Here is a 23,887-nt window from a genome sequence, read left to right on the forward strand (position 1 = left end):
GGTTTCCATAAAAAAGATATATTTATTAATTAAGGTATATATATGCCATGTATAGTAACAGAAAATTGTGAGGTGTTAAGGCCAAACTACTGCTGTCATATTGTGGCATTATGTTTATTTCTGCTAAGTCTAAAAATCCATTATCAAGACAGTTTTATATTATAAGTACAAATTATATATTGGATTGTGTACATTAAGTTTGTATGGTTAAGCAGTATAGGTTCGTAAAAATAATGTTGTTTTAAAGCACTTTATTAACCCACATAAAACTCTTTTGCACTCTGGATAACAGGAAATTATATATAAGTGAGTAATACTTTTACTTTCTAATATTGGTGTAAGTTTATTATTATATAGGCATATGCAATTATAATATACATATACATTTAATTAAATAAGAAAATTAGAATAGTATTTTATATAGTAACACAGAAAAAACTGTCAAGATATATTTAAAATTTGTCAAATTTTAAACCTAAAACTCTTATTTGTTTAAATATTAGTTTAGCATAATTTAAAGCAAAAAAAAATAAAACTTAAACTTTTTTCAAGGTTAATGCAACACAACAAAAGTAGAAAATAATGAAGATATTTAAATAAATGATTTCAGAAGTTATGACTTTCAAACCTTGATTGGAATCACAAATTTAACAACAAAGTAAGTTAACATTTTACCTTAACATTTATAAAGTATTTTTAGGATTACCAGATACTTGAAATATGAAACTTATACAAAAGATCAAAATAGTTTAAGGTTGTTGCAAAGCACATTCATCTATATCCTCACAGTATTTCCCATTACCACTAAAACCAACATTACACACACATTCATATCCACCATAAATATTACGACAACTTGCATCTTCATGGCAATAGTTTAATGCACATTCATCCAAATCAGTACAATTTTGTCCATCTCCACTAAAGCCGGTCACACAAGAGCAAGTGAAACTTCCTTGTGTATTTGTGCACAAGGCATTTGCTTGGCAAGGCTGGCTAGCACATTCATCTTTGTCAATACAGAGTCCACCAGAATATATAAACCCTTCTGCACATGCACAGATGTAAGAGCCATTTGTGTTAACACAAGTTTCATAAGTAGAGCACTGAGTATTATATTCTTGGCATTCATCAATATCTTGACAATCCAGTCCATTCCCTGAAAACCCAGCTTTACAGATACACACATAACTTCCGGCAGTGTTAATGCAAGTTGCATTTTCATGGCAAGTGTTCCACAAAATACATTCATTTACATCTTCACACATACTTGCATTACCAGAATAACCACTTCCACATTCACACAAGTAACTACCAGGAGAGTTTACACAAGTTGCGTTTACATGGCAGGGGTCTAAGGAACATTCATTGATATCTTCACAGTGACGACCATTTCCAGTAAATCCCATTTTGCAAGAACAATTATAACTTTCAGGTGTATTGATGCAATCAGAATATTGGTTGCAATAATTCTGTAAAACACATTCATTTACATCTTCACATTCGAATAGATCACCAGGATAACCACTATTACATGTACATGTGTAACTACCATAAGTATTTCTACAAGTAGAATTTTGATGGCAAAAATTAAGAGAACATTCATCTATATCTTGACAAGAACTTCCAGGGGGTATGTAAAGCCCAGGACCACAAGATGAACATTTTCCTCCCTTATAGCAGATTGAATATGCCCAACTACAAGCATATGTATCCTCCTGACAATCAGAAGGTAATAAACAAAAGTGGGAATATTCTGGTTGAAATCCATTCCAACAAAGACAATAAAAACTTCCAACTGTGTTCAAACAAAGACTGTTGCCACCACAATAATATCTTCTCCTTCCTCCACACTCATCAATATCTACACAACCCAAACCATCTCCATTAAAACCAGGATTACAAGAGCAAGTATAACTTCCAACAGTGTTGTTACATGTAGCATGTTCTTCATGACATAGGTTTGTTGTATTTGAACTACATTCATCAAAATCATTGCAACTTGGTTCACCAGATTTACATTCACAATAAAAACCTCCATGTATATTAACACAAGTTTCATCTGAATGACAAACTAAACTGGAGTTAAAACATTCATTGATATCTTCACATTGTTGTCCATTTCCAGTGAATCCATCTTTGCAAGAACAATTATAACTTCCAGGTGTGTTGATGCAATCAGCAAAATAACTACAATTATTAGGCAAAACACATTCATTTACATCTTCACATTCAAGTAGATCACCAGAATAACCACTGTTACATGTACATGTGTAACTACCCAATGTATTTTTACAAGTTGAATTAAGATGGCAATAATCAAGAAAACATTCATTTACGTCGGTACAATAAGGGAAATAAATAACAAGATCTAATTCATATCCAGGACTACAATTACATAAACCAGGTTTAAAGCAAATTCCTTGATTACAATCAGAATCATCGAGTTTTCGGTGATCAGCTAAACATTGATCTTTTGTTAAACAGTTATCACCCTGTTTGTCAGTAAACCCTCCAAAACAGTAACAATAAAAACTTCCGACAAGATTTCTGCAATATCCATACTGTCCACAAAAATTGTAGTAACTACATTCATTAATATCAGAGCATGTTAAACCATCACCAGCAAATCCTTCCTTACATTGGCAAGTAAAACTTGTGTTTGTGCTCACACAAACTGCATTCCCATTACAGTTGTGGCTTCCAAGGCTGCAATTATCTTTAAAAAAATAAAAAAGCAGTTAGTTTACCTCATCCTTTAGTGAACTCAAGAGTGTAGCATTTAATTTAAATCACAAATTAAAACAAAATTGGTATACAATGCTTAAAACACCTGTATTATATTAGACTTTATTTATAAGTAAAAGTACTACCTGCACTTTACATTAAAAGGGTTTATTTATAATCCTAACTTACCTGATGCATTTGTTAAGCCAAACAACCCAATCCATATAAACACAGATAACAATAATAACTTTAACATTTTAATCTATTTCACAACTGAATATCTAATTTACTTTTAGACCATTGATATAGGGATAAAAAGGAATCAACCCACCCAATATTTATAGCTGGGAACCCACATAAAACTTTTGCACTTTGGATAACAGGATATTTCATCTGTGAGTAAAACTTTTACTTTTCAATTTTGTTATTTTCTATTATTTGTTAAGGTTTAACTAATTCTAATGCAAACAGATTTATTTGTTGGGTATTTTATATTTAAAAGTGGATGTATAAGGCTACAATTAGTGTAATACGAAAACAAGTTAAAGTTTATAGGACAAATATGTGTTTTAAATTATGTTGCTTCTTTTGAGTTATTTTTTACAAAAAGTTGAACACATGAATGTTTGCTCTCGTGCATCATCTTGCGGTTCAAAAATAAATGACTTCCACATAATAGGCAAGAATTTGGAATGTGTTATATATTAGAACTACATAAGGAAAACATTTTTCCTAAACAAAACCCAAAAGGTATAAATATTGACTTTATATTTATTATGATTTCTGCTCTTTTTAATAGTAAAATTTGTGTGTCAATTAATATATTAAAGCAGTCTAAAGTTAAATGCGTTTCTTTTAATGTAATTCAAAAACAAATTAGCTTAAAGCCGAATGCTTGCAACTGTAGTTTGGGTTAAGCCTAAGGACTGATTTCACGCGTGATTTGAAGCTCTGAACTTAATTTATCGCCGCCTAAAACGCCGCCAACTTTTGTTAATTTTCCCGTTGCTGAAGAGAGTGAAGTTTCCATTCGTTTTGCGACCTAAAAAAAAGTCTAGTTATTAGGTTTTTTTGACAGTGTTTAGAAATGGGTAGCGTTTTTTAAAGCTTTTATGACATATTATTTACAATTTGTCTTTTGTAATTGTAGATTTTAAGATGGTTATTCAAATATTACAGTTACAAAAAAAAATGTATTAGAAAATTATAAAAATGGACAACTAGCTGTCTATAAATTAAGTTCTTATCTTCATACCTGTTCAAGATCCGCTATACGTGCGTTATCCATGGCTCGCTTGAGATCGTGTGAATTTAACTGCTGGGTGAGTTCGTCGTTTAAAGTCTCAGCTTTTTTAAGTTGTCGTAACGTTTCGACGTGCTTACGTAGAACTTCTTTTCTTTGTTGCGTCATAATCTAATCAAGGTAACAAATAATGTATTTTTTGTCACCTACACGAGGTCATGGGTTTGATCTCCACTGCTTTCATGCTGTAGTGCCCACGAGTAAGGCGCTATAAACGGTACGAACTCCTGCTGAGCCAGCACTTAATCAGCAGTATAATTATCGGGCAATTATAATCAATAATATCCCAAACTAAAGTCAACTTGATACTGGGTCAGGGTAACTGATGTTACTCTATGTTTAGGTCGTGAAGTCGACCTTCCCACGTCGGGGGTAAAAATACCAAAATACATTAGGAAAAAACAATAGTCGAACTACTGCATATTTAAAAAAATAAATTAAACTCTAGGTTTTATATCATGACATGGTCACTACTACCTACCTCAATTGTCGATTTAAGCATTTCGTTTTCAGCTGCTAAAGTTTTTGTTGTTTGCTGTTCACCGTTAAACAAAACTTCCATTTCTTGTTTGGTTTCTTCTAAGTTTTTAACTTCGGCAAATGTGGATTCTAATTTGTCTAATTTCTCGCGAAAATTTTCACGTAGGACCGTTATTTCTTGCCTACAATAATTTGTTTTAAAATTAATTAAATAGTCTACATTTTTTTATTTAAATATTTTAAAAAAATATTACGTTTTAGTTTTCAAATCTTTTTCAAGAGTTTTTTTTTGCGTTGTCATTATTTCCAAATCTTCTGTTTGCACCTTACAGACATCATTTACTTTTTGAATCTCGTTTTTCATTGAACTTTGCAGTCTTTCAGCCTCCTTTTCTACTCTAGTCTTACTTTCTAACGCTGCTCTTACATGTTCCAAGGTTGTATAAATGCTTTGCTGTGTCTTGACTTCGTTTTGAAGCCTTTCCCCTTTGCATGTTTCAGAAATGTTATTAGTCCTAAACAAAAATGTTTGAAAAGGTAATTAATATATTAATCTAGTATTTTTCGTGTTTATTGGCCTTTGATGTAAAAAGGTCGACATAGCTTTAACATGGAGTAGCATTTGCTATTTAAACTCAGTCTATAGGTCTTTTAACTTATTTTAAACACTTTCTATACTTACTCATTGGTTTTAAAAACGCAAGCTTTTTTCTGAAAACATTGGTGAGCCAAGTACACAACGATCACTAAAACTGATATCCAAAAACAGACATCGCTTTCTGAAAAATGTCGAATTGAAGCTGATATACCCAGCAGACCTACAAATACAAACCTAACTAATACTAGGATAACAGAGCTTACAGCTTTTGGTAAAAGCCTAACTGCTGCGACTATAAATCGGTATATTTGTAGAATGTAGTACTCAGGTCGTATATAAAATGGCTGATTTGTCGAATACATATCCAATAACTATTTTCTTTCATTTTCTTAGCGGTCGCCCTCACCACTAGGCCTTAATTCCATTATATCAAAAAAATTAGATTTTGAATTTTATTTTTATTCAGAAAATAAAAAAATTAACACATTTTATTTATATTTTAATGTAATAATTAGTTAATAGTGACGTCAGCAATACTATACAATATAAACAATAGCGCAAAGCCTTTAAACACAAAAAAATTAGAAATTTATTAATTAGTTGCCAAAAATAAAATCAAAATTTAGTTTTTTTGCTTTTGAAATTATGCCTTAACCACTAGACAACAATTGGCTTTTAAAATATTGTTGAAAAACACTTTTTTACGCAAAAAACCAGCCTAAAATCTTCAGTAAGCTGGTACTGAGAAATTCAGTTTTGCCTTCTGGCTTCTTAGTGGGACATATTTCGGGTAACTGTCACTCAGCGACGCACTTAAGCGTGTTAATCTGCTGTCGGTCATCGGCCACCTCTGAATTTGATTGGTCGACAATGAGGTCGTGTTGGCGCCAGCTGCCGGTAGCGAATTTGCGTCATCTACTTCACCGATAAAACGAGATTCGCTACTTTTGTTAGATCGCGCGTCTTCGTTGATATTTGGTAGAAATCGTTCTTTTTGGGTAACGAAAATCGGATGGTCACGTGATGCTATGGTTGCCATCGTATCCGTGGAAGTCCGGCGTCGTCCTGGCAACGTAGTCGACGCTTTTTGTTGAATAATAGTTGACGGTAAAATTGTTCTATTAGCTGGAATAACCGTCGCCCTTCGCGGTTTGTTTTTTAAGAACGGGTTTTCGTTGATGGCTGTGACGTCAACGTTACGTAACAAATCGTGCATTATCGACGTTTTTTTTCTTTGTTTCTCGAGAAAGAGTTTACGTTGCCATTGACATTGAACGACAAAGTTGAATCGTTGTTTAGACATATCGTACAGCTTACAATCTAACATCTTCTGCTCGGTTATGTTTTTACTTGTTTGAAATGCTGGTCTAGAAGCACCAACTAAACAATATATTATATATATTTTATCTTATTCTAAGACTAAAAAGGTTTCCCAGCGCTTTAGCTGTAGACTGGGTCGGGATAACTGATGTTACGTTACTCTACGTTTAGGCCGTGAAGTCGACCTTTTCACATTAAGATAAATATATAAAAATAATATAACTAAAAAAGTCAACTTAAGACTGGGCCAGGGTAACAAATGTTACTCTGTGTTTAGGTCGTAAAGTCGTCGAGAATAATTATACTTAATAAAGTATAAGCTAATTGGAAAGTTAATTGTTATTACCTTTTATTGTTTCAGCTCTCGTCTCTGCTATCCAGCCTTCAATTTCTTTTAAAGCATCTTGTTTTCTTCCCTTTATAAACCGACTTCCAATCGTCTTAGGAGGTTTGGACATCTTTAAACGTTTTAAATAAAACTATTTAAAAAAAAAATATTAAATTAATTACATATTTTAACAGATATTAAGGAAAATTTTAGAACTTTAAATTACTAATCCATTGCAATAAACATAGCTTTTAAATAATGACCATTACTTATTTCTAACAACTGTTCTGACTGCTGTACAGTTAGTCTTTGCAGACTGCCTTGTAGTAAATTAAAAATGCTTTTCTGTTTAATATACCTCACCGAATGTAGTAGCTCATGTTGCTATACAACATTACCTCCAGAAAACTACACGGGCTTAAACTATAGGCAACTCATGTCGTTAATTCATTTCATTATAAAGAGAAATACGTCTTGCTATTGTCTTCTATTATTTACATCGTATTAATTACACCATTTGATGTAAAGAGGTTTGAGACTGTGGTGGTCATTTAAAGTATGTTAAATATCATGGTAAAGTCGAGCGAGACATGTTGTGAAAATTGGATTAGTTTCAATGTGGGTTGGGTTAGATTGGCGTCGTTTTAAAACTATTTTGTTGATGTTTTGAGTGAAATTTAAGTTATTATATTAAGTTTCAAAAAGGTTTATGAGATAAATTGATTGATTGTATCAATATATTAAATAAGGAATAAACTCTAACAACCTGTATGTAGTTAAAAGTTTTCTGTGGAATTCTTTAGGATTGAATTTTCTCTTAGATGCAACTTTAACATTTAGTTACTAACAATTAAACATTCACCTATATTTGACTTTTTTTTATTTAGTTTTATTGGGAATTTAACTAACAATTTTCAAACTCCGATATATTTTTAATTACTTTAAATTTTGTTAGTTTTTATATTGTGTTTTTATTTCTTAACAATATTGGAACATAAAAAATACAACTTTAAGCTTGGCCTAATATGAAAATTAATATTAATGCTTAAAAATATTTTTGCAAAAAAATATAAATGTGAAATTCCGTTTTATTTTATTTCCGCAATTCACCGAAATTCCGTTTCACTCCGCACTTCAGCGCTAGGAATTCTATCAAGTGTTGTTCCGCGTTTTCTAAATTTCACAACAAAAAGTTAAGTTTAATGTTAATTTTCTTGAATGTAAATGATTAAAAGTTGTCAGAAACTAGTTAGAACGATGAAGTTTATAGATATAGGGGCTAATTTAACTGACCCAGTGTTTACGGGGGTTTATAGGGGAAAACAAAAACATGAGAACGATTTTGCGGATATTTTACAAAGAGCAAAAGACGTCGGGGTGGAAAAAATGGTAATTACAGGAGGTACTTTATCTGAATCAAAACATGCTCTGGAATTGTGCAAAGATAATAAAGATTTTTTTTGCACGGTTGGATGCCATCCTACAAGATCAAACGAATTTTTAAAGGACCCTGAAAATTATCTTGAAAGTTTGTTAAAATTAGCAAAAGAGGATAAAAGGGTTGTTGCAGTTGGGGAATGTGGTTTAGATTACGATCGCTTACATTTTTGTGAGAAAGAAGTCCAACAAAAATACTTTGAACGTCAATTTGAAATTGCGATTAAAACACAGTTACCGATGTTTTTGCATTGCCGGAATGCACATGACGATTTCTTAAATATTATGAGAAAATATCGAAGTCAAATAAAAGGCGGAGTTGTGCATTCTTTCACAGGAACAATTGCAGAGGCAAAAAATATCTTAGACTTGAATTTATTTATCGGGATAAACGGTTGTTCGTTAAAAACGGAAGAAAACTTAGAAGCTATGAAATCAATTCCGAGCGATAAATTAATGATTGAAACCGATTGTCCATATTGTGATGTCAGACGAACACACGCTGGTTTCGAGCATCTTAAAACAGCATTTCCAATTAAAAAAAATTGGGAAAAAGGGAGTTGTGTTAAAAGTCGTAACGAACCTTGTAATATCATTCAAGTTTTGGAAGTTATGGCTGGGGTAAGAAACGAAGATCCCGAACAATTAGCTCAAATTATGTTTAATAATACTATGAAAATGTTTTTTAGCTAATTAGAGTTTTAATAATTTATATTTAATTTAGAGTGGTAATTATTCAAAGGTTAGGGTAATAGAATATTTGGATTTTATATAAAAGCGTACGTCACGAAATGAAGTAGAGGTTGTAACTAAATATGACCATACAAAATTTTGTAATTAAACTTCACCCAATTTCTAAAAATTTTTACCATTTTGTAAGATTTTATTAACACCGAAAATGTTAAACTTTTTGAACTTTTGTTTGTATAATGTAGTTTGATGACACTTTTATCTCATGTTTTATCTCAACATTCTATTAATTATTAACACTTTGTTACTAAGTTTTAGTCACATTGGTGATGTTTGTAACAAGTTTATTAGGTAATAGGAATCAAAGTAAATTAAGTTTTTTTATTAGTTGTGGATAAATTGACAAAAATTGTGCAATTTAAAACAGATAAATTGCAAACTAAAATAGACTTTATTTTCTTTTTAGAAGTAATTAGGGCATTTGGTATATTAATATCCCACAAAAAAAATAAATTCTGGTTAAATTCGTCAATTAATATTCTACTTCTTATTATCAGGTTAAAATTTTACTTAATTTTTAATATGTAAATAAATTATAAAAACTTTTTACTAAAATTTTATTAAGTCATTAATTAACTTTTCATTATATTCTATCTTAACAAACACTTTTGTTTGTAGAATCTCTTAAAGCACTTTTTATTGATTCAACGAATAAATTAAACTGACATTTGATCAACTAACATTTCACAACTCAACAAAACCGGCATTTCAACAATCGGTACGTTAAAACTGCTTATAATTTATAACTCAAATCTAACAGGAAATCAATGAAATGTTTAAATTGATTGTTCACAAAATGTCGGTATTCGTTCTGATATTGATGTTGTTGAATTATATCCGTTTGTGATTTTTAAATTATACACAAATGATTTGTAGTTTTAATTAGACCGGTAGAAAGGTGGTTTGTTTTAAATTAAATAAAATTTTATTTTTGACGATGGCTTTGTTAAAAAAAGCATGGCATAAGTATAAAAAAAATTTAAGACGGAAAAGGTAAATTGAAAAGTTTTTAATTTTATGCTGTTGAGAGCATGCTGTTAATTGTGTTTAAAAACTTAAGAATCAATTTTATTAAAAAAATTTGTAATTTAATTTTTTTTGTTATTTTAGAAAAAGAGCCGAATCGACGAAATTACAAAGTCCCATAAAAGGTAAAATTCTTGTGGTTTGACTTAATTTTAAGTAGTTTTTAATCTCATTAAGTTGTTTTTAAAAGCTACTTTAAAATTAATTGCAATGGTAATCAAAAAATTATAAGCCTATGAACCTGTAGTGTAAAAAAAAAACTTTTAAATTTTCAAAAAATTGGGGACTACTATTAAATTACTAAAAAAAAAAAATTTTAAAGAAAAATGAAAAAATCCAGTTTTGTAAAAAATAGTTACATATTTTATATAAATGCTTTACTGTAATATTTATTTAATTTTCTAATTTTGACTTTAACTTACACTTAGGTATGATCAAAAGACAACACAAAGACGAGGCCAACCACTTAAACATTCAAGATCAAAGTTTACATACAAGTCGATCCTTACCAGAGTACCACAACCTTAAAATTAACCACCCTCTTACTGAACAGGATCGCTCTCATGAAATGCTCGATTTATCACAAGTAAGTTAAGTTGATTTTTGTCTCTAAATGTAATTTAAGTGGGGTAGTATAGTGGTGCTGATATGTTACCTTAAATATTAGATTTTTTTTTAGTATTATCAAAAATGTTTGTCATGGTAAGGGGTAAAAGCACTTGAATTCACTACATGTGGTCTTAGGTTCGATCACCTAAACTTCAATGCTGTAGCACTATTTAGTAAGGCATATAAACGACATAAACTCCTGATAAGCCAAAACTAACCAGCAGATTAATTATTGGGCAATTATAATAAATAATATCCCAAACTGCCAAAGTCAACTTAAGACTGGGTTGGGGTAACAAATGTTACTCTATGTTTAAGTCCTGAAATCAGATTATAACTAAGACAGAATGTGTATTTAAAATTGTATATAATGTTGTATTTAACTGTTATTACTAATGTAGGATATGGCGATAATAGATGATGGAAACTATGCTGGGGAGATGATTGACAGGTTGAGTTTAGATGGATCAGGTAAATTAATAATATTTTCGTATTTGATTTATTTCTTTAAAATTCTGCTAAACCAATTAGCACATATATTATCTGATATTTATATTCAAAATTATTAACATACCGAACTGCCAACGTCAACATAAGACGGGGTTGAGGCAACTAATGTTACTCTATGTTCAGACTGTTAAGTCAACCTTTCCACATCAAGTTTAAAAAAAGCGAAAGAAAACTTCCCGTTTACTTTATTTGATTTATTATTTAATGACATAAATATAGCAGTTAGCATCATGTATATTGCAATATTCCATTATTAAAGCTAAATTTACTGTAAAACTTTACATTTAATTTAGACACTGAAGGTGAACTTGGTGATCGAGTTTACGGGGAATTTATGAAAGAACATCGTTGCTACGATCTTATTCCAACTAGTTCTAAACTGGTGGTGTTTGATACAAAACTCTCCGTCAAAAAAGCATTCTATGCGCTAGTGGCAAATGGTAAGTTTAAGATATTTTTTAAATAATTTGTTGTTGATTTGTATAAGACTTTATAGTTAGTTTTAATGAAAATGGACTGTTAAAAGTCATAAAATCAATACTGTAAATTATTTATGGGTTTTCTTAATTGACTTATCTTGCTTTTTTTATCTAAAATTATCTGAGATTTAAATGTCTTAACTGTAATGAAGGATACAATTAATTTTTAATCAATTTTAAGCGTTTAATGCTAAAGAATTTTAATTTTTGTTTAATTTAAGATCTATATATAATTGAAGCTTAGTGACAATATGTAAATATATTTATGTCCAATTTATAGACCTACAAAATAAATAAAACTGCCGTTTGTGGTGTGCAGGTAAATTATCTCGATTAAATATTAGTTGTGAGTTGCGATCATATTACGACAAATAAAATGCTAACTGTAAGGCATGATATTGAGTAGTAAATAATAAAAACAGTTAAATTTTTTTTACAAAAAAAAGGTTAAAACTGTTGTTCATTTTGTAATTACTACAGATTAAAGTTTTAAATTATTATTTTTTTTTTTTAAAGTTTAAAATTTTTTTCTTTTTTTTCTAGGTTTGCGAGCAGCTCCTTTATGGGATAGTGAAGGTCAGGAGTTTGTAGGGATGCTGACGATCACAGACTTTATCAACATCCTGAACACCTACTACACATCTCCTGCTGTGAAGATGCATGAGTTGGAGGAACATTTGATTGACACCTGGAGAGGAGGATTGAACTCAACTAAACTCATTGCTATCGACCCTGAAGCAAGGTTGGTTATAAGTTTAAAGGGAAATTCTACTGAGAAATAGTTAAAAATTTAAAGGGGAACTTCACTAAAAAATAGTCTAAAATTTAAAGGGGAATTTCATCGTAAAATAGTTTAAAATTTAAAGGGGTAGTTCACTTAAAAATTTTTATATATAATAAGTGTTATGTTTCTTATGGAACGGATATTTTAGGAATATACTTTTAGTTGGTTTGTATAATGATTTATAGAGCTTTTAAGATTGTGAAGCTTTATTTTCAAAGGCCCTTTTTTTTGAGTTTTGTATGATTGATATTTTGTAATTTAAGCATTCAATTAAAAATGCTATTTTTGTAGTTTTGACTTTTATAATAATAAAAACAATATATAGTTGAATTAAACTACATGTAAATGTCATAATGATTCTCATTAGCTTTTATATAATGAAAAGTTACATTTGACTTATCAAGCTGTCAACATAAGTTAATAGTGGTTGTCAGTACAATGTCTGTTTCATTTCAATCATTCTAAAAATATCTATTTTAAAACATTGCTTTGTTAATTTCAATATCAGTCACCCTATTTTTTAATTGTTGTAATAAGGTCACAACTCTCAACTAATATTTGCTCGTCACAATTTACCCAAGCACCACACATGGCAGTTTTATTTCTTTTGTAGGCCCATAAATTGAACATATTAAGATAAGCTCCATTATATATAGATGTAAACTGTTTTATTTATTAGCTCACTTATTAAACTTTATCTTGTATTTTTTTTAGTTTATTTGATGGACTAAGAAAGTTGATCAAAAACAAAATCCACCGACTTCCGATCATGGAGAAAACTGCAGGGAATCCACTTTATATTTTGACCCACAAACGAATCCTCAAATTTCTCTACCTTTTTGTAAGTTCAACAATGACTTAAGATTTTGTAGTATATTGTAAATAAGATTGTGTTAGCCTAAAACATATGGTAGAAAATGTCTTTAATTAAAAAAATTGATAAAAATGGTAAAATTGTTAAAAATCGTAGAAAATGTTAAAAAATGGTAGAAAATGTTAAAAAAATGGTAAAAATTGTTAAAAATCGTAGAAAATGTTAAAAAATGGTAGAAAATGTTAAAAAAATGGTAAAAATTGTTACACTATAATAGAAATTGCTACTAGCAAGGCCCTTTGCGGGAATACTGCCATATGTAGGCAGCATGGATCAAACTCAGGGCCTCCGGTATAAAAGCACATTTTCACCTCCAAAGCTTTAAACAAATCTATTAAAAAGTTTAAGGAGTGGGGATCAAACCCAGGACCTCATATGTTAAACCTGCTGTCTTACTTAAATAATTTATTCTTTAATTTATGAAGTTTAATATAAATTTATTGTTATAGCTTCAAGATCTTTCTTGCCCGCCTTTTATGAAGAAAACATTGGGTGATTTAAAGATAGGAACGTACAACAGTATATGTACAGTGTCTGAAAACACTCCAATTATAGATGCCATCAAGTTGTTTGTTGAACATAGAGTGTCTGCTTTACCTGTGCTTCAACCGAATACAGGTTTGTTAAATTTTTTAAAGAGTTTATGTTAATATTGTTATTTTATTAGAGTAAGTTTAAGGTAATATTGTTTATTTTTTATTTAGGAAAAGTTGTGGACATATACGCAAAGTTCGATGTTATTGTAAGTACAAAATTTTACCTTTTTTTTAAAATATACACTTTTTTGTTTGCTATGTATTATTACAAAAAGTACATCTTTTCTATTTATTTATTCCTGATGTGGAAAGGTTGACTTCATGACCTGAACATAGAGTAACATTTGTAACCCTTACCCAGTCTTGAGTTGCCTGTGGCAGTTTGGGATATTATGGAATATAATTGCCCGATAATTATACTGCTGATTTTAGGCTTAGCAGGAGTTCATGCTGTTTATAGCACCTTACTCAAAAGCTCTAAAGCATAAGAGCAGTGGGGATCAAACCCAGGACCACATGTAGTGAAGCCAAGTGTTTTGTCCACTACAGAATACCATATATTATCCTTATTATAAACTATTTAACTGCATAAATCAAGAGCACATAAAACATTAATATACTTAATATAAATATGTTATTTAATATATGTTGCTGTTTATAGAACTTAGCTGTACAACGCTCCTATAACAACTTAGACATCACCGTCAAACAAGCTCTCTCACATCGACCTCTACGCTCGTCGGATGGTGGCGTGCTACGGTGCTATCTACACGAGACCTTTGACGTCATAATGAAAAGAGTCGTCGAAGCCGAGGTAATTATGACGTCAAAATTGTTGTTCAAAAAATTTTTTTTATTCAATTTTGAATTTTTTGTTAAATTTCTTAACCGCTAGATGATGCCCCCGAGCAATAATGGTTATTTAAAGAGATGGTTCGGTCGTAGAGTTTCCTTTTTAAATATGTTAGAATTTTTCCAACTTGCACGTGGATACCATTATTTTAAAAATTGGTCAAGTAGTTTTTGAGATATCGGGATTTGAAGGTAAATAGGGAAAGTCCCAACGCTCGCGAGTCACGTGACGCACGACGTCATCGTCGTAAGATCATATGCTGGCAGACATAGGAAAATGACCTTATTTTGTTCTCTCTGACCCGTTTGTTGTACTTTTTTATAAATTTTTTTTGCAGAAAACAAACTTAACATAAAAAGCAATATTTAGCCATATTATATAAGACATTTAGCCATATTACATATTTTTTACTTTTAAAGTATTTTTAATTAGGTAGGCCGTATTTAAAAAAATTTAACAAATTATGGCTATGCTGTTAATTTTAAAAATTTACCAGCCAAAAACGCTTACAAACTTTTGCAAGAAAAAACAGGTCAACTTAAGGCAAAGTTTACCGTTAACACAGTCTTAGTTTTGTTTAAAATAAAATCACTTTATTGTTGTTAACTAATATATTGTCAAATTGTTCAAGTTAGAGTATTTAGCCTATATAGACGATATATACTTTATTTTGGTTATACTATAACAATTATTTTAGTTATATTTTTACAAGTATAAAGCACAAACTAAAGTTAAGAAGGGCAGCAAACACTATTATTTGTTGTCAGGGGTGCAATTACTTACGTATATTGTACGTTGAAAATTGTTTGGTTTATTAATTAAAAAATCCATAAAAGATGTTAACCAGAATATTTAGTTTATAGTTTATTGATGTATTATATACTTTATGTGTCTTAATCCAAGTGACGTTTAGTGATTAGAACTAGTTTTATATGATACCCAACAAAATTGTCGGATATTTTAAGTTTTAAGCAAAACCTATACTGTTCTAACAGGTAAACTTTGCTTCAGTAACACTCAATTAACCTGTCTGTTTCTTGTAAGTGTTTGTCAACCAATCCTGGCCGTTTTTGGGTTGTAAATTTCTAAAATTAACAACATAACCTTAATTTGTTAGAATTTTTCAAATACAGCCTACCTAATTAAAAATACTTTAAAAGTAAAAAATGTCTTATATAATATGGCTAAATATTGCTTTTTATGTTAAGTTTGTTTTCTGCAAAAAAAATTTATAAAAAAGTACAACAAACGGGTCAGAGAGAACAAAATAAGGTCATTTTCCTATGTCTGCCAGCATATGATCTTACGACGATGACGTCGTGCGTCACGTGACTCGCGAGCGTTGGGACTTTCCCTATTTACCTTCAAATCCCGATATCTCAAAAACTACTTGACCAATTTTTAAAATAATGGTATCCACGTGCAAGTTGGAAAAATTCTAACATATTTAAAAAGGAAACTCTACGACCGAACCATCTCTTTAAATAGGAATGTTGTCTGCTTGCTTTTGAGGTGAACAAACAAAAATAAATCATCAAGTTGGTCTTATTTACGTTACAAACATAATATTTGATTTAAATACATAGAAACTTAATCTAAATTCTTGAATATATTTACTTTCAAATAATTTTTAATTTATGAAAATATTATACCGGTCAAAACACTAAGCTTTATAACACGAGGTCCTGGGTTTGATCCCTACCGCTCTCATGCTATAATAAATGATATTTTAAACTATTAAAGTCAACTTGAGACTGGGTCAGGGTACCAGATGTTACTCTATGTTTAGATTGTAAAGTCGACCTTCCCACATCGAGGATAAAAAATACAAAAAAAAAATTTGAACACAATTCTATAAAAAATAAATAAAAAATTTATAAATCTTAAATTATATTTAATCTTTTGTAACAACGTTTTTATTATTTTCTTAAAACTTTCCTACATCTGCCAGACGCGAACTTTCATTGTTACGCACATAAAAGCTCATTGTTGTGGGGAATATGACGTCATAATAGGACTTTTAAGTTGTCCTTCTAACTGTTCTTTACAACTTAACAAGCTTTAAATATTTTAATGAAGTGATTTTAAGTCTTTCGAAGACCTGATTACGTCATAATATAACTATGACGTAACAACATACAAGTAGTCAAATTTTTTTTAATTTTTTTTTTTTTTTTTTTTTTTTTTTCGCGGGATCAGTTTTTTTGACGTCATCGCTAATGACGTATGTTGTGTTAAGGTGCACAGATTGGTGGTGGTGGACAGGTTCGATCACGTGACCGGGATCGTTTCGCTTTCGGATATTCTCAACTTTATCGTTCTTAAACCTTACGGGGACGGGTAAGCACTGTCGGGTGGTTTCCCCTCTGACGAGATTTTTTTCTACAACATGCACTGCCTGTCCTTCCAAATCAACATTTTGCGATTTTTATACTTTTGTGACGTCATCGTTGTTCTTGACGTCATAACTGGGTTCTTCTGCAACGCCTACAACGATTAATTTGACGTCATCATTAGGTTTTGACGTCACCTAATAGTTTTTTCTACACGTCATCTATAATTGTGTGACGTCATCATTGTCTTTGACGTCATCACTAGGTTCTATCGCGATACCGACATCGATAGTCTGACGTCACCACTGGTTTTAATAAAATTCTGTGACGTCATCTTTGTCTTTGACGTCATCATTGGGTTATTTGACGTCACCGGGTTTTTTCCGATTACAATTATGTGACGTCATCACTGAGTTCTATTTTGACAAAGATTTTGTGACGTCATTATTGTTTTTAATCAGACTCTGTGACGTCATCTTTAATTTTTTCTGGGGTGGTTGGCTAAACTACATATTACAAAGGTTACTGAAGAATTAAATATTTTTTATTATTTACTCGCGTATTAGGTTTGAAGTTTGTGTTAGAATAACTTTTTGAAACAATTATTTTGTATTTCTGGATTGATAACTTTTGTGTTTTATTTAATATATGAGATTTTACTTTCAAATTTCTGTTAAAAAAGAAAAACAACATTTTATTAAAGTTTATGTCAAATTTTTTTGGGGGAAATTGAAGGTAATTTTGGGGTAAAAGGGGGTAAAAGAAAACGGTAAAATAGCGTTGTTAGGGTTATGATCTTCAGTAAATTGCTTTTTTGGTAATATGTCATTAATTCTAATGGTATTACAGTATTTTTAAAGCTCTTATTTAGTTGAATTATTTAGTTAATGGCTTGGCTTTTTTATATTAAGTTATATACCCTTAAAATTTTGTATTATAACATTATCCATATTTTACAATTTATTTTTTTTCTGAAATTTATCAAAAATCAAAAATAATTTTAAGTAAATAGGCAGGAAAAGTTGCACTGTATGTACAATTATTTTTTTGTGCTTATCATACTAATATCAATATTTATTCAACCTTATTCTATATGTTAGTTCATTTTTGTTCCAAATTTATCATTTTTTTTTCAAAATTCAGCCCCATTTTAAGTTTACAAAATTTTATGTTATTTTCTAGGGAAAGATTTTAATATCTTGTGTGTTCGATTATTACGTGTTAATATAACATTGTGACGTCATTATTTAACGGTAGGGTCGCGTCGTTCGTGTGTTAATGCTTACACAATATAAATGATTTTAGTGATAAATTGAAAACTTGAAATAAAGATGCCACAGACAAAGTAATGTTATTTTATTGATATTAAATTATTTGTCCATTTTTTCTCGATGTGGAAAGGATAACTTCATAGCCCAAACATGGAGTAACATTTGTTACCCTGACCCAGTCTTAAGTTGATTTGCCAGTTTTGTATATTTTTAAACTTATAAATATTCCTTTATCCTGACTGTTTTTGTGGTTGTTGTTTAGTAAGAAATGCTTAGGTTTTAAATAGAGATTGACCTAACTCCTTTTTCAAGGAAAACACACAATAGCTAACTTCAAATGTTTAAATTTTAATTCAAAACATTTATAACTTTAACTATTGAGTCTGTTGTTACTTGACATCGTAAATTTAAAATTAAATTTCGTTGGCGATACTTTAACCCTATACCGACAGGTTTAATGGCGTTTTTAGCGTATGTGGCTGTTAAAGAGTTACGTTTTCTAATTACTGTATGTATGTGTACTCATAAGGGTACATTGATTAAAAAAAACAGGTTGGTATTTTTAATTGTAATCAATAAGTTGGTTCTGCGTTCTTATTGGTTGTCTAATTTGATTGATTTTTAACTTACGGCTTTATGGATATTTTTAATTACTTTTATGGGTCGATAATAATTAAAAGATATTGTATTTTTTGATAAATATTTGATCTTTTTAAGATTTTGATAGGTTTGTGTTTTTGTTAAATTAGGTTTTGGAATACTCTAAGGAAGTGATTTATTGCATTAACCTATAGTAACAAACCTTCTTTTAAAATGTTTATTAAATAATTGGCCTAAAGCAGCTGCATAAATTCTCCAAGGGCCATTAAAAATAAACTTTTGTGTTTGAAATATTCTGTTAAAATTAATTTTAAATTATTTAAATAGCCAATTAAATTATTTTATTGCTAGTTAGTATCCTATGCAAAAAATTGGGGTTATTTTCAATATTTTATATTTTTGCGATAATTAGTTAAAAATAATTTTGAAATTATTTTTTTGAACTTTTTTTTATTAAGAATAAGCTAGCGTTCGATAAGGTTTTATATTGACTTAATGAAATTGTATAAAAGTATGTCAACATGCCCACAACACTCCCATATTACATATATAAGGTCACCTTGCCAAAGGTTTCGTAATTTCTTAGAAACTTTAAAAAAAAACTTTTTATAAATATTTTGTCATGTAGATTTCAAGAATAAAATATCGATAATATAAATTGCTATAAAATTAACAAAATTGAATTAATATTTATATAAAACACGTTATTTTAACTTATATAAGTTATAAAATGTTTAAGTAGAAATACAATTGAAATGTAATAGTCTGAATGATAAACAGATAATGTTACAACGTACCAAGCTTTTACAATTCCTATTTTCCAATATACATACGGTACAGACCTAGGTCAAGCGCCTAGGTTTAAAAATAGTTTTTAAGTTCTCTTTTAAAGGGTGAATATAAAGTGAAATACGTTCTTAGACTGAGTACTTGAGCAAAACTTAGAAAAACCAATAGCTTTGTACTTAAAATTGTGAAATAATTAACTAGTTTTTTCTGTGTACGTGACTTTTTTGTATGAATTAAACCCGCAATATTTGTATTTAAGGTTATAGAAGTCTAGGGGGCTACATAAGCAATTTTTGATTAGTTACTGGTTGTTTAATTATTTTTGTTTAATTATTTGAACTTTATAGTTTATTTTCGTGACTTTTTAAAATTATAAGATATCTATGTGGTTGTTTGCAAAGCATTGATGTTATGATGTCATAATCCATTTAAATATTACGCACAATTGACATTCGGGAATAAACAACATTATAAACAAATTATTTTTCTTGAAATTTTTTGTGGGTAAAATTTTTTTAAGGCTAGATTTTTGGTGATATTTTTTGCAGTTTTTGGTCTATTTTAAATATTTAGGTCACATATTTTGCGCGTTAATTATTTTTCTGTGAACTTTAGTATCCAGGTAGTATTTTTAACACAAAATTAAGGCTAATAAACTGATATTCGTCCTTGAAGCGCTAACAACCAACTAAGCGAGAACTCATGTGGCGTTCTTTATTAAATAAAAAAAAAACATTCGCTCGCTATAAAAGATCGCCCGGCTTGCTTGCCTGTTACATTTCTGCGTTATCAATAGTACAAGTCACTTCAGTCTAAGCATTCGTCGTTTTCTATCTCTATTAAAATCAAAGATGGCAAATACCAATACAGCTCGTTTTACTGCTAAGGATGAGTACCCAGATTTGAGCCAGCATAAAAATCATATGGCGAAATGCATGAATTTGGAGATCTATAAGAAATGTAGGACCAAGCAAACGCCGAATGGGTATACCATTGATATGGCAATTCAGACTGGAGTTGACAACCCAGGTGAGAGTGAATTGCAACAATATTTAAATAAACAAAATGGTTAAGTTTTAATTCGTTTTCAAACTTTATCTTTACGCATTCGCTGGTATAACTAAGGGTTAATTAACTGAGTATAATGTTTTTACGGCAAATTTAATTACATTTTGGCAGGTTGTGGTAGCTATTATTAAGGACCCTTTTTTATATTTTTAAATATCTTTTTATCTGTAAATACCGCTTAAAGTTATATATATATATTTAACTTGGACATTCTTTTTTAACTTCAAACTAGGATCAATATATACACAGACGATGTATTTTAAATTAGAAAGCGTCACAAATCGATATTTACTATCTAGTTAAGCTTAATGCACTTTTATTTAATTACTTTTTTTAAATTATTTAGTAGTAGCCTTATGGACTTAGTCATTTATTTATTTGTATCCGCTAGATGATGCTAAAGCGCATTTTTTGTGTAATTTTTTTCAGGCATTATGAAGGCCATAAATATTTAAAATAAACAGTTTTATTAAGAATAATTATTATTTTACACAGGTTTAGGATAAGTAGTATACTAGCAGTAATAGTAAGTCAACCCAGTTGTTAAGATATTTTCAAAGTAGATTAGCCCTCACAGCAAATATAAAGCAACATGAATCTTAATTCCGCCAACTTCTCCGACGCTGAGGAGCACCCAGACCTAACCACTCACAATAACCACATGGCTCATTGTTTAACCAAAGAAGTTTATGCTAAGCTTAGAAATAAGACGACACCTGCCGGTTATACTTTAGACTTAGCAATTCAAACAGGAGTTGATAACCCAGGTATATAAAGTTTGAGTTAAGTTTTTGAGTTGAAAGTGAGTTTTGAGTGAAAAACTAATTTACTAACATAATTTTTGTTGCAATAAATATTTAACAAAATTGTATTTTTAATTATTTGAACGACAACTTATCTATGGTATTCTATTGCATATATTAATAAATAGTTATCGATTTTTTCTAATCTTTCAAAAAAACTATTAGTTTAATATAAAAAATATTTTAGCCATGGCTTAAGCTAATTAAAAATGTGTGGCTTAGCGTTGACGTGCATACCAAATATCTCCAAATGAATTTGGAGCGATTAATCTTCGGTACCATATGGCGGATTATGCTTTTAGGTTTTTTATTCAATGAGCGATTATCGTCTTTAAATTTTACTTGAATATTTTGTACGCTTATTCTTAAATGTAGGATTGTAGTTGGTAGACCTAACGGGAGTAATTTGGACTTTATACTAAGCATGTTAATGGTTAATAAGTAATTATATGATAATAACGCTAAAATGTATGGAAATAATGGCGAAGCTATAAACTTTTTATCAAATAACTTCGAATTTCGCTCTAACTTTAACTTTAAGCAATCTTTGGAAAACCCAGTGACAAAACCGATTTACGAAAACAGTTTTAAAGTAGAAACCACTTCAAGTTCTAGACCAACGCGTTCTTTTAATAGAACATCTGAAGAAGAACCGAAACCAGCAACATCACTTAAAAAAATTAGCGCTAAAAAATTTAAAAATAAAATATGTGAAAAAAAATCAGACAGTGTAATATATGGGTGTCCAGGTTGTTCTAATTGTCCGCTTAGCAAAACGCCAACGTTAAACATAGGACTGTGTGAGTATTTGCCGTGTTTGTTATTCTGTAGTGACATTAACATTGGCAGTGTAGTGAATTTTACAATGATTTAACATTTTGTGTTGATTTTTAGGGCATCCTTTTATTATGACTGTCGGTTGTGTTGCTGGTGATGAAGAATCTTATGACGTATTCGCCGATCTTTTCGACCCAGTCATCGAGGCTCGACATAACGGTTACAAAAAGACTGACACCCACAAGACCGACATCGATCCAAGTCATCTTAAAGGAGGGGAGAACATGGACCCAAAATACGTCCTCTCTTCTCGGGTTCGAACCGGAAGAAGCATCCGAGGACTTTGTCTTCCACCTCACTGCAGCAGAGCTGAGAGACGAAAGGTTGAAGATATTGCTTGCAAAGGTAAGGCTTTTATATATATTTTTTTTTGTATTTATTTAAAAATTTATTCTCCTAACACTGGTCTTGTTTATAGCATTGGATAATCTTACTGGTGAACTGAAAGGCAAGTACTTTCCATTGAAAGGAATGACCGAGGAACACCAAGACCAACTGATCGACGATCACTTTTTGTTCGACAAGCCAGTTTCCCCACTTCTTCTCGCCTCAAACATGGCTCGCGACTGGCCCGATGCACGTGGTATCTGGCACAACGACAAAAAGAACTTCTTGGTTTGGGTGAACGAGGAAGATCATCTTCGAGTCATCTCCATGCAGAAAGGAGGAAACATCAACGAGGTCTTCCACCGATTCTGCACCGGACTTCAGCTTGTAAGTCTAACTATAACAAAACTTTGACCTGAATTTTTTTATATGACCAACAAAATCGTTTTTTCCAAGGTCGAAAAGCAAATGAAAAAAAGTGGATACGAATACATGTGGAACCCACATCTCGGCTACGTTCTTACTTGCCCCAGCAACTTGGGCACTGGGGTTCGAGCTGGGGTCCATCTTTCCATCCCACTCTTCTCTAAGAACCCCAAATTTGACGAAGCCCTAAAGAAACTTCGTCTTCAAAAGCGAGGAACCGGTAAAAATCTTACTCTTTTTTAAGTTAATATAAAACACACTTTTGAGCAACGTAACTGATTTTTTTTGATTGACAGGTGGAGTTGACACCGCCTCCGAGGGAGGAGTCTTCGACATCTCCAACGCTGATCGTCTCGGCTTCTCGGAGGTCGAACTCGTACAGATGGTTATTGACGGAGTCGAGTTCCTTATTCAGTGTGAGAAGAAGTGCGAGAAGGGAGACAGTCCAGACGGTGACGTAGACGCTCTTGCGCAGAAGTAAACCAACGACTTGTAGTATTATTCACGTTTTGCTCTGTACTTGCTGTGTTTGGATATTTATAACCATTCTGTTTTTTATTAGTCATTTATATCATCCAAATATGTCGTAGAAATAAAAATCAAGTAAAATTTATTTTTATGGGCTAGAATTGCTTCTGGTTTGGTTAATTCAAATATCTAATTAATGAGGATAAATTGATTAAAAAAAAAACTAAAAAATGAAGAATTTTTTGGCATCATTAAAACTTCGAAACCGGGACGTTTTGAAATCGTAAGTACACGTGGGTTGAAATTTTACCAGAAAAAGTTAAATTTTAGATTAAATAATCTTCTGCATTT

At 30.7% G+C, this 23,887-nt stretch overlaps 5 protein-coding genes across 6 annotated transcripts; 3 read left to right on the top strand and 2 right to left on the bottom strand.

The window, feature by feature from the left end:
• Nucleotides 1-591: 591 nt before the first annotated feature.
• Nucleotides 592-3,030, bottom strand: LOC145759994 (uncharacterized). The gene is made up of 2 exons (XM_082573858.1): nt 2,917-3,030; nt 592-2,719 (listed from the first exon to the last, which is right to left on the bottom strand). The coding sequence occupies exons 1-2, from the start codon at nt 2,981-2,983 to the stop codon at nt 750-752; spliced, it is 2,037 nt and encodes a 678-aa protein (XP_082429984.1). The 5' UTR covers nt 2,984-3,030; the 3' UTR covers nt 592-749.
• Nucleotides 3,031-5,553: 2,523 nt separating this feature from the next.
• LOC145760022 (uncharacterized) lies at nt 5,554-6,903 on the bottom strand. Its single transcript, XM_082573889.1, has 2 exons — nt 6,775-6,903; nt 5,554-6,488 (listed from the first exon to the last, which is right to left on the bottom strand). Exons 1-2 carry the CDS (start codon nt 6,884-6,886, stop codon nt 5,836-5,838), a joined length of 765 nt encoding a protein of 254 aa, XP_082430015.1. The 5' UTR covers nt 6,887-6,903; the 3' UTR covers nt 5,554-5,835.
• A 728-nt stretch (nt 6,904-7,631) lies between these two features.
• LOC145760017 (deoxyribonuclease TATDN1-like) lies at nt 7,632-9,139 on the top strand. The gene has a single exon (XM_082573883.1). The coding sequence runs from the start codon at nt 7,981-7,983 to the stop codon at nt 8,884-8,886; it is 906 nt and encodes a 301-aa protein (XP_082430009.1). The 5' UTR covers nt 7,632-7,980; the 3' UTR covers nt 8,887-9,139.
• A 171-nt stretch (nt 9,140-9,310) lies between these two features.
• On the top strand, nt 9,311-18,292 carry LOC145760011 (5'-AMP-activated protein kinase subunit gamma-1-like). Its single transcript, XM_082573876.1, has 12 exons — nt 9,311-9,440; nt 9,562-9,661; nt 10,054-10,094; nt 10,398-10,555; nt 10,980-11,049; nt 11,382-11,528; nt 12,111-12,309; nt 13,066-13,192; nt 13,675-13,843; nt 13,930-13,967; nt 14,423-14,575; nt 16,854-18,292. The coding sequence occupies exons 4-12, from the start codon at nt 10,400-10,402 to the stop codon at nt 16,956-16,958; spliced, it is 1,164 nt and encodes a 387-aa protein (XP_082430002.1). The 5' UTR covers nt 9,311-9,440; nt 9,562-9,661; nt 10,054-10,094; nt 10,398-10,399; the 3' UTR covers nt 16,959-18,292.
• Nucleotides 18,293-20,398: 2,106 nt separating this feature from the next.
• LOC145760515 (creatine kinase B-type-like) lies at nt 20,399-23,648 on the top strand. 2 transcript variants are annotated; one of them, XM_082574422.1, is made up of 5 exons: nt 20,399-20,636; nt 22,373-22,660; nt 22,734-23,029; nt 23,099-23,288; nt 23,365-23,646. In XM_082574422.1, exons 1-5 carry the CDS (start codon nt 20,459-20,461, stop codon nt 23,547-23,549), a joined length of 1,137 nt encoding a protein of 378 aa, XP_082430548.1. In that variant the 5' UTR covers nt 20,399-20,458; the 3' UTR covers nt 23,550-23,646. The 2 variants fall into 2 exon arrangements, with proteins under 2 accessions (XP_082430548.1, XP_082430550.1); XM_082574424.1 differs by lacking the exon at nt 20,399-20,636 and adding an exon at nt 21,161-21,442 and having other exon boundaries at nt 23,365-23,648.
• Nucleotides 23,649-23,887: the final 239 nt, after the last annotated feature.

Source organism: Corella eumyota, chromosome 7, assembly GCF_963082875.1.
Source record: "Corella eumyota chromosome 7, kaCorEumy4.1, whole genome shotgun sequence".
In the NCBI taxonomy this organism is placed as follows: Eukaryota; Metazoa; Chordata; class Ascidiacea; order Phlebobranchia; family Corellidae; genus Corella; species Corella eumyota.

Bases quoted from the DNA above. Each gene is read 5' to 3' on its own strand.
- LOC145759994 (XM_082573858.1), bottom strand. From the start codon at position 2,983: ATGTTAAAGTTATTATTGTTATCTGTGTTTATATGGATTGGGTTGTTT. The intron at 2,720-2,916 runs GTAAGTTAGGAT...ATTTTTTTAAAG, and splicing joins TGGCTTAACAAATGCATCAG to ATAATTGCAGCCTTGGAAGC.
- LOC145760022 (XM_082573889.1), bottom strand. From the start codon at position 6,886: ATGTCCAAACCTCCTAAGACGATTGGAAGTCGGTTTATAAAGGGAAGA. The intron at 6,489-6,774 runs GTAATAACAATT...TATATTGTTTAG, and splicing joins GAGAGCTGAAACAATAAAAG to TTGGTGCTTCTAGACCAGCA.
- LOC145760017 (XM_082573883.1), top strand. From the start codon at position 7,981: ATGATTAAAAGTTGTCAGAAACTAGTTAGAACGATGAAGTTTATAGAT.
- LOC145760011 (XM_082573876.1), top strand. From the start codon at position 10,400: ATGATCAAAAGACAACACAAAGACGAGGCCAACCACTTAAACATTCAA. The intron at 11,529-12,110 runs GTAAGTTTAAGA...TTTTTTTTCTAG, and splicing joins CTATGCGCTAGTGGCAAATG to GTTTGCGAGCAGCTCCTTTA. The intron at 12,310-13,065 runs GTTGGTTATAAG...TATTTTTTTTAG, and splicing joins GCTATCGACCCTGAAGCAAG to TTTATTTGATGGACTAAGAA.
- LOC145760515 (XM_082574422.1), top strand. From the start codon at position 20,459: ATGGCAAATACCAATACAGCTCGTTTTACTGCTAAGGATGAGTACCCA. The intron at 20,637-22,372 runs GTGAGAGTGAAT...GTTGATTTTTAG, and splicing joins GACTGGAGTTGACAACCCAG to GGCATCCTTTTATTATGACT. The intron at 23,289-23,364 runs GTAAAAATCTTA...TTTGATTGACAG, and splicing joins TCTTCAAAAGCGAGGAACCG to GTGGAGTTGACACCGCCTCC.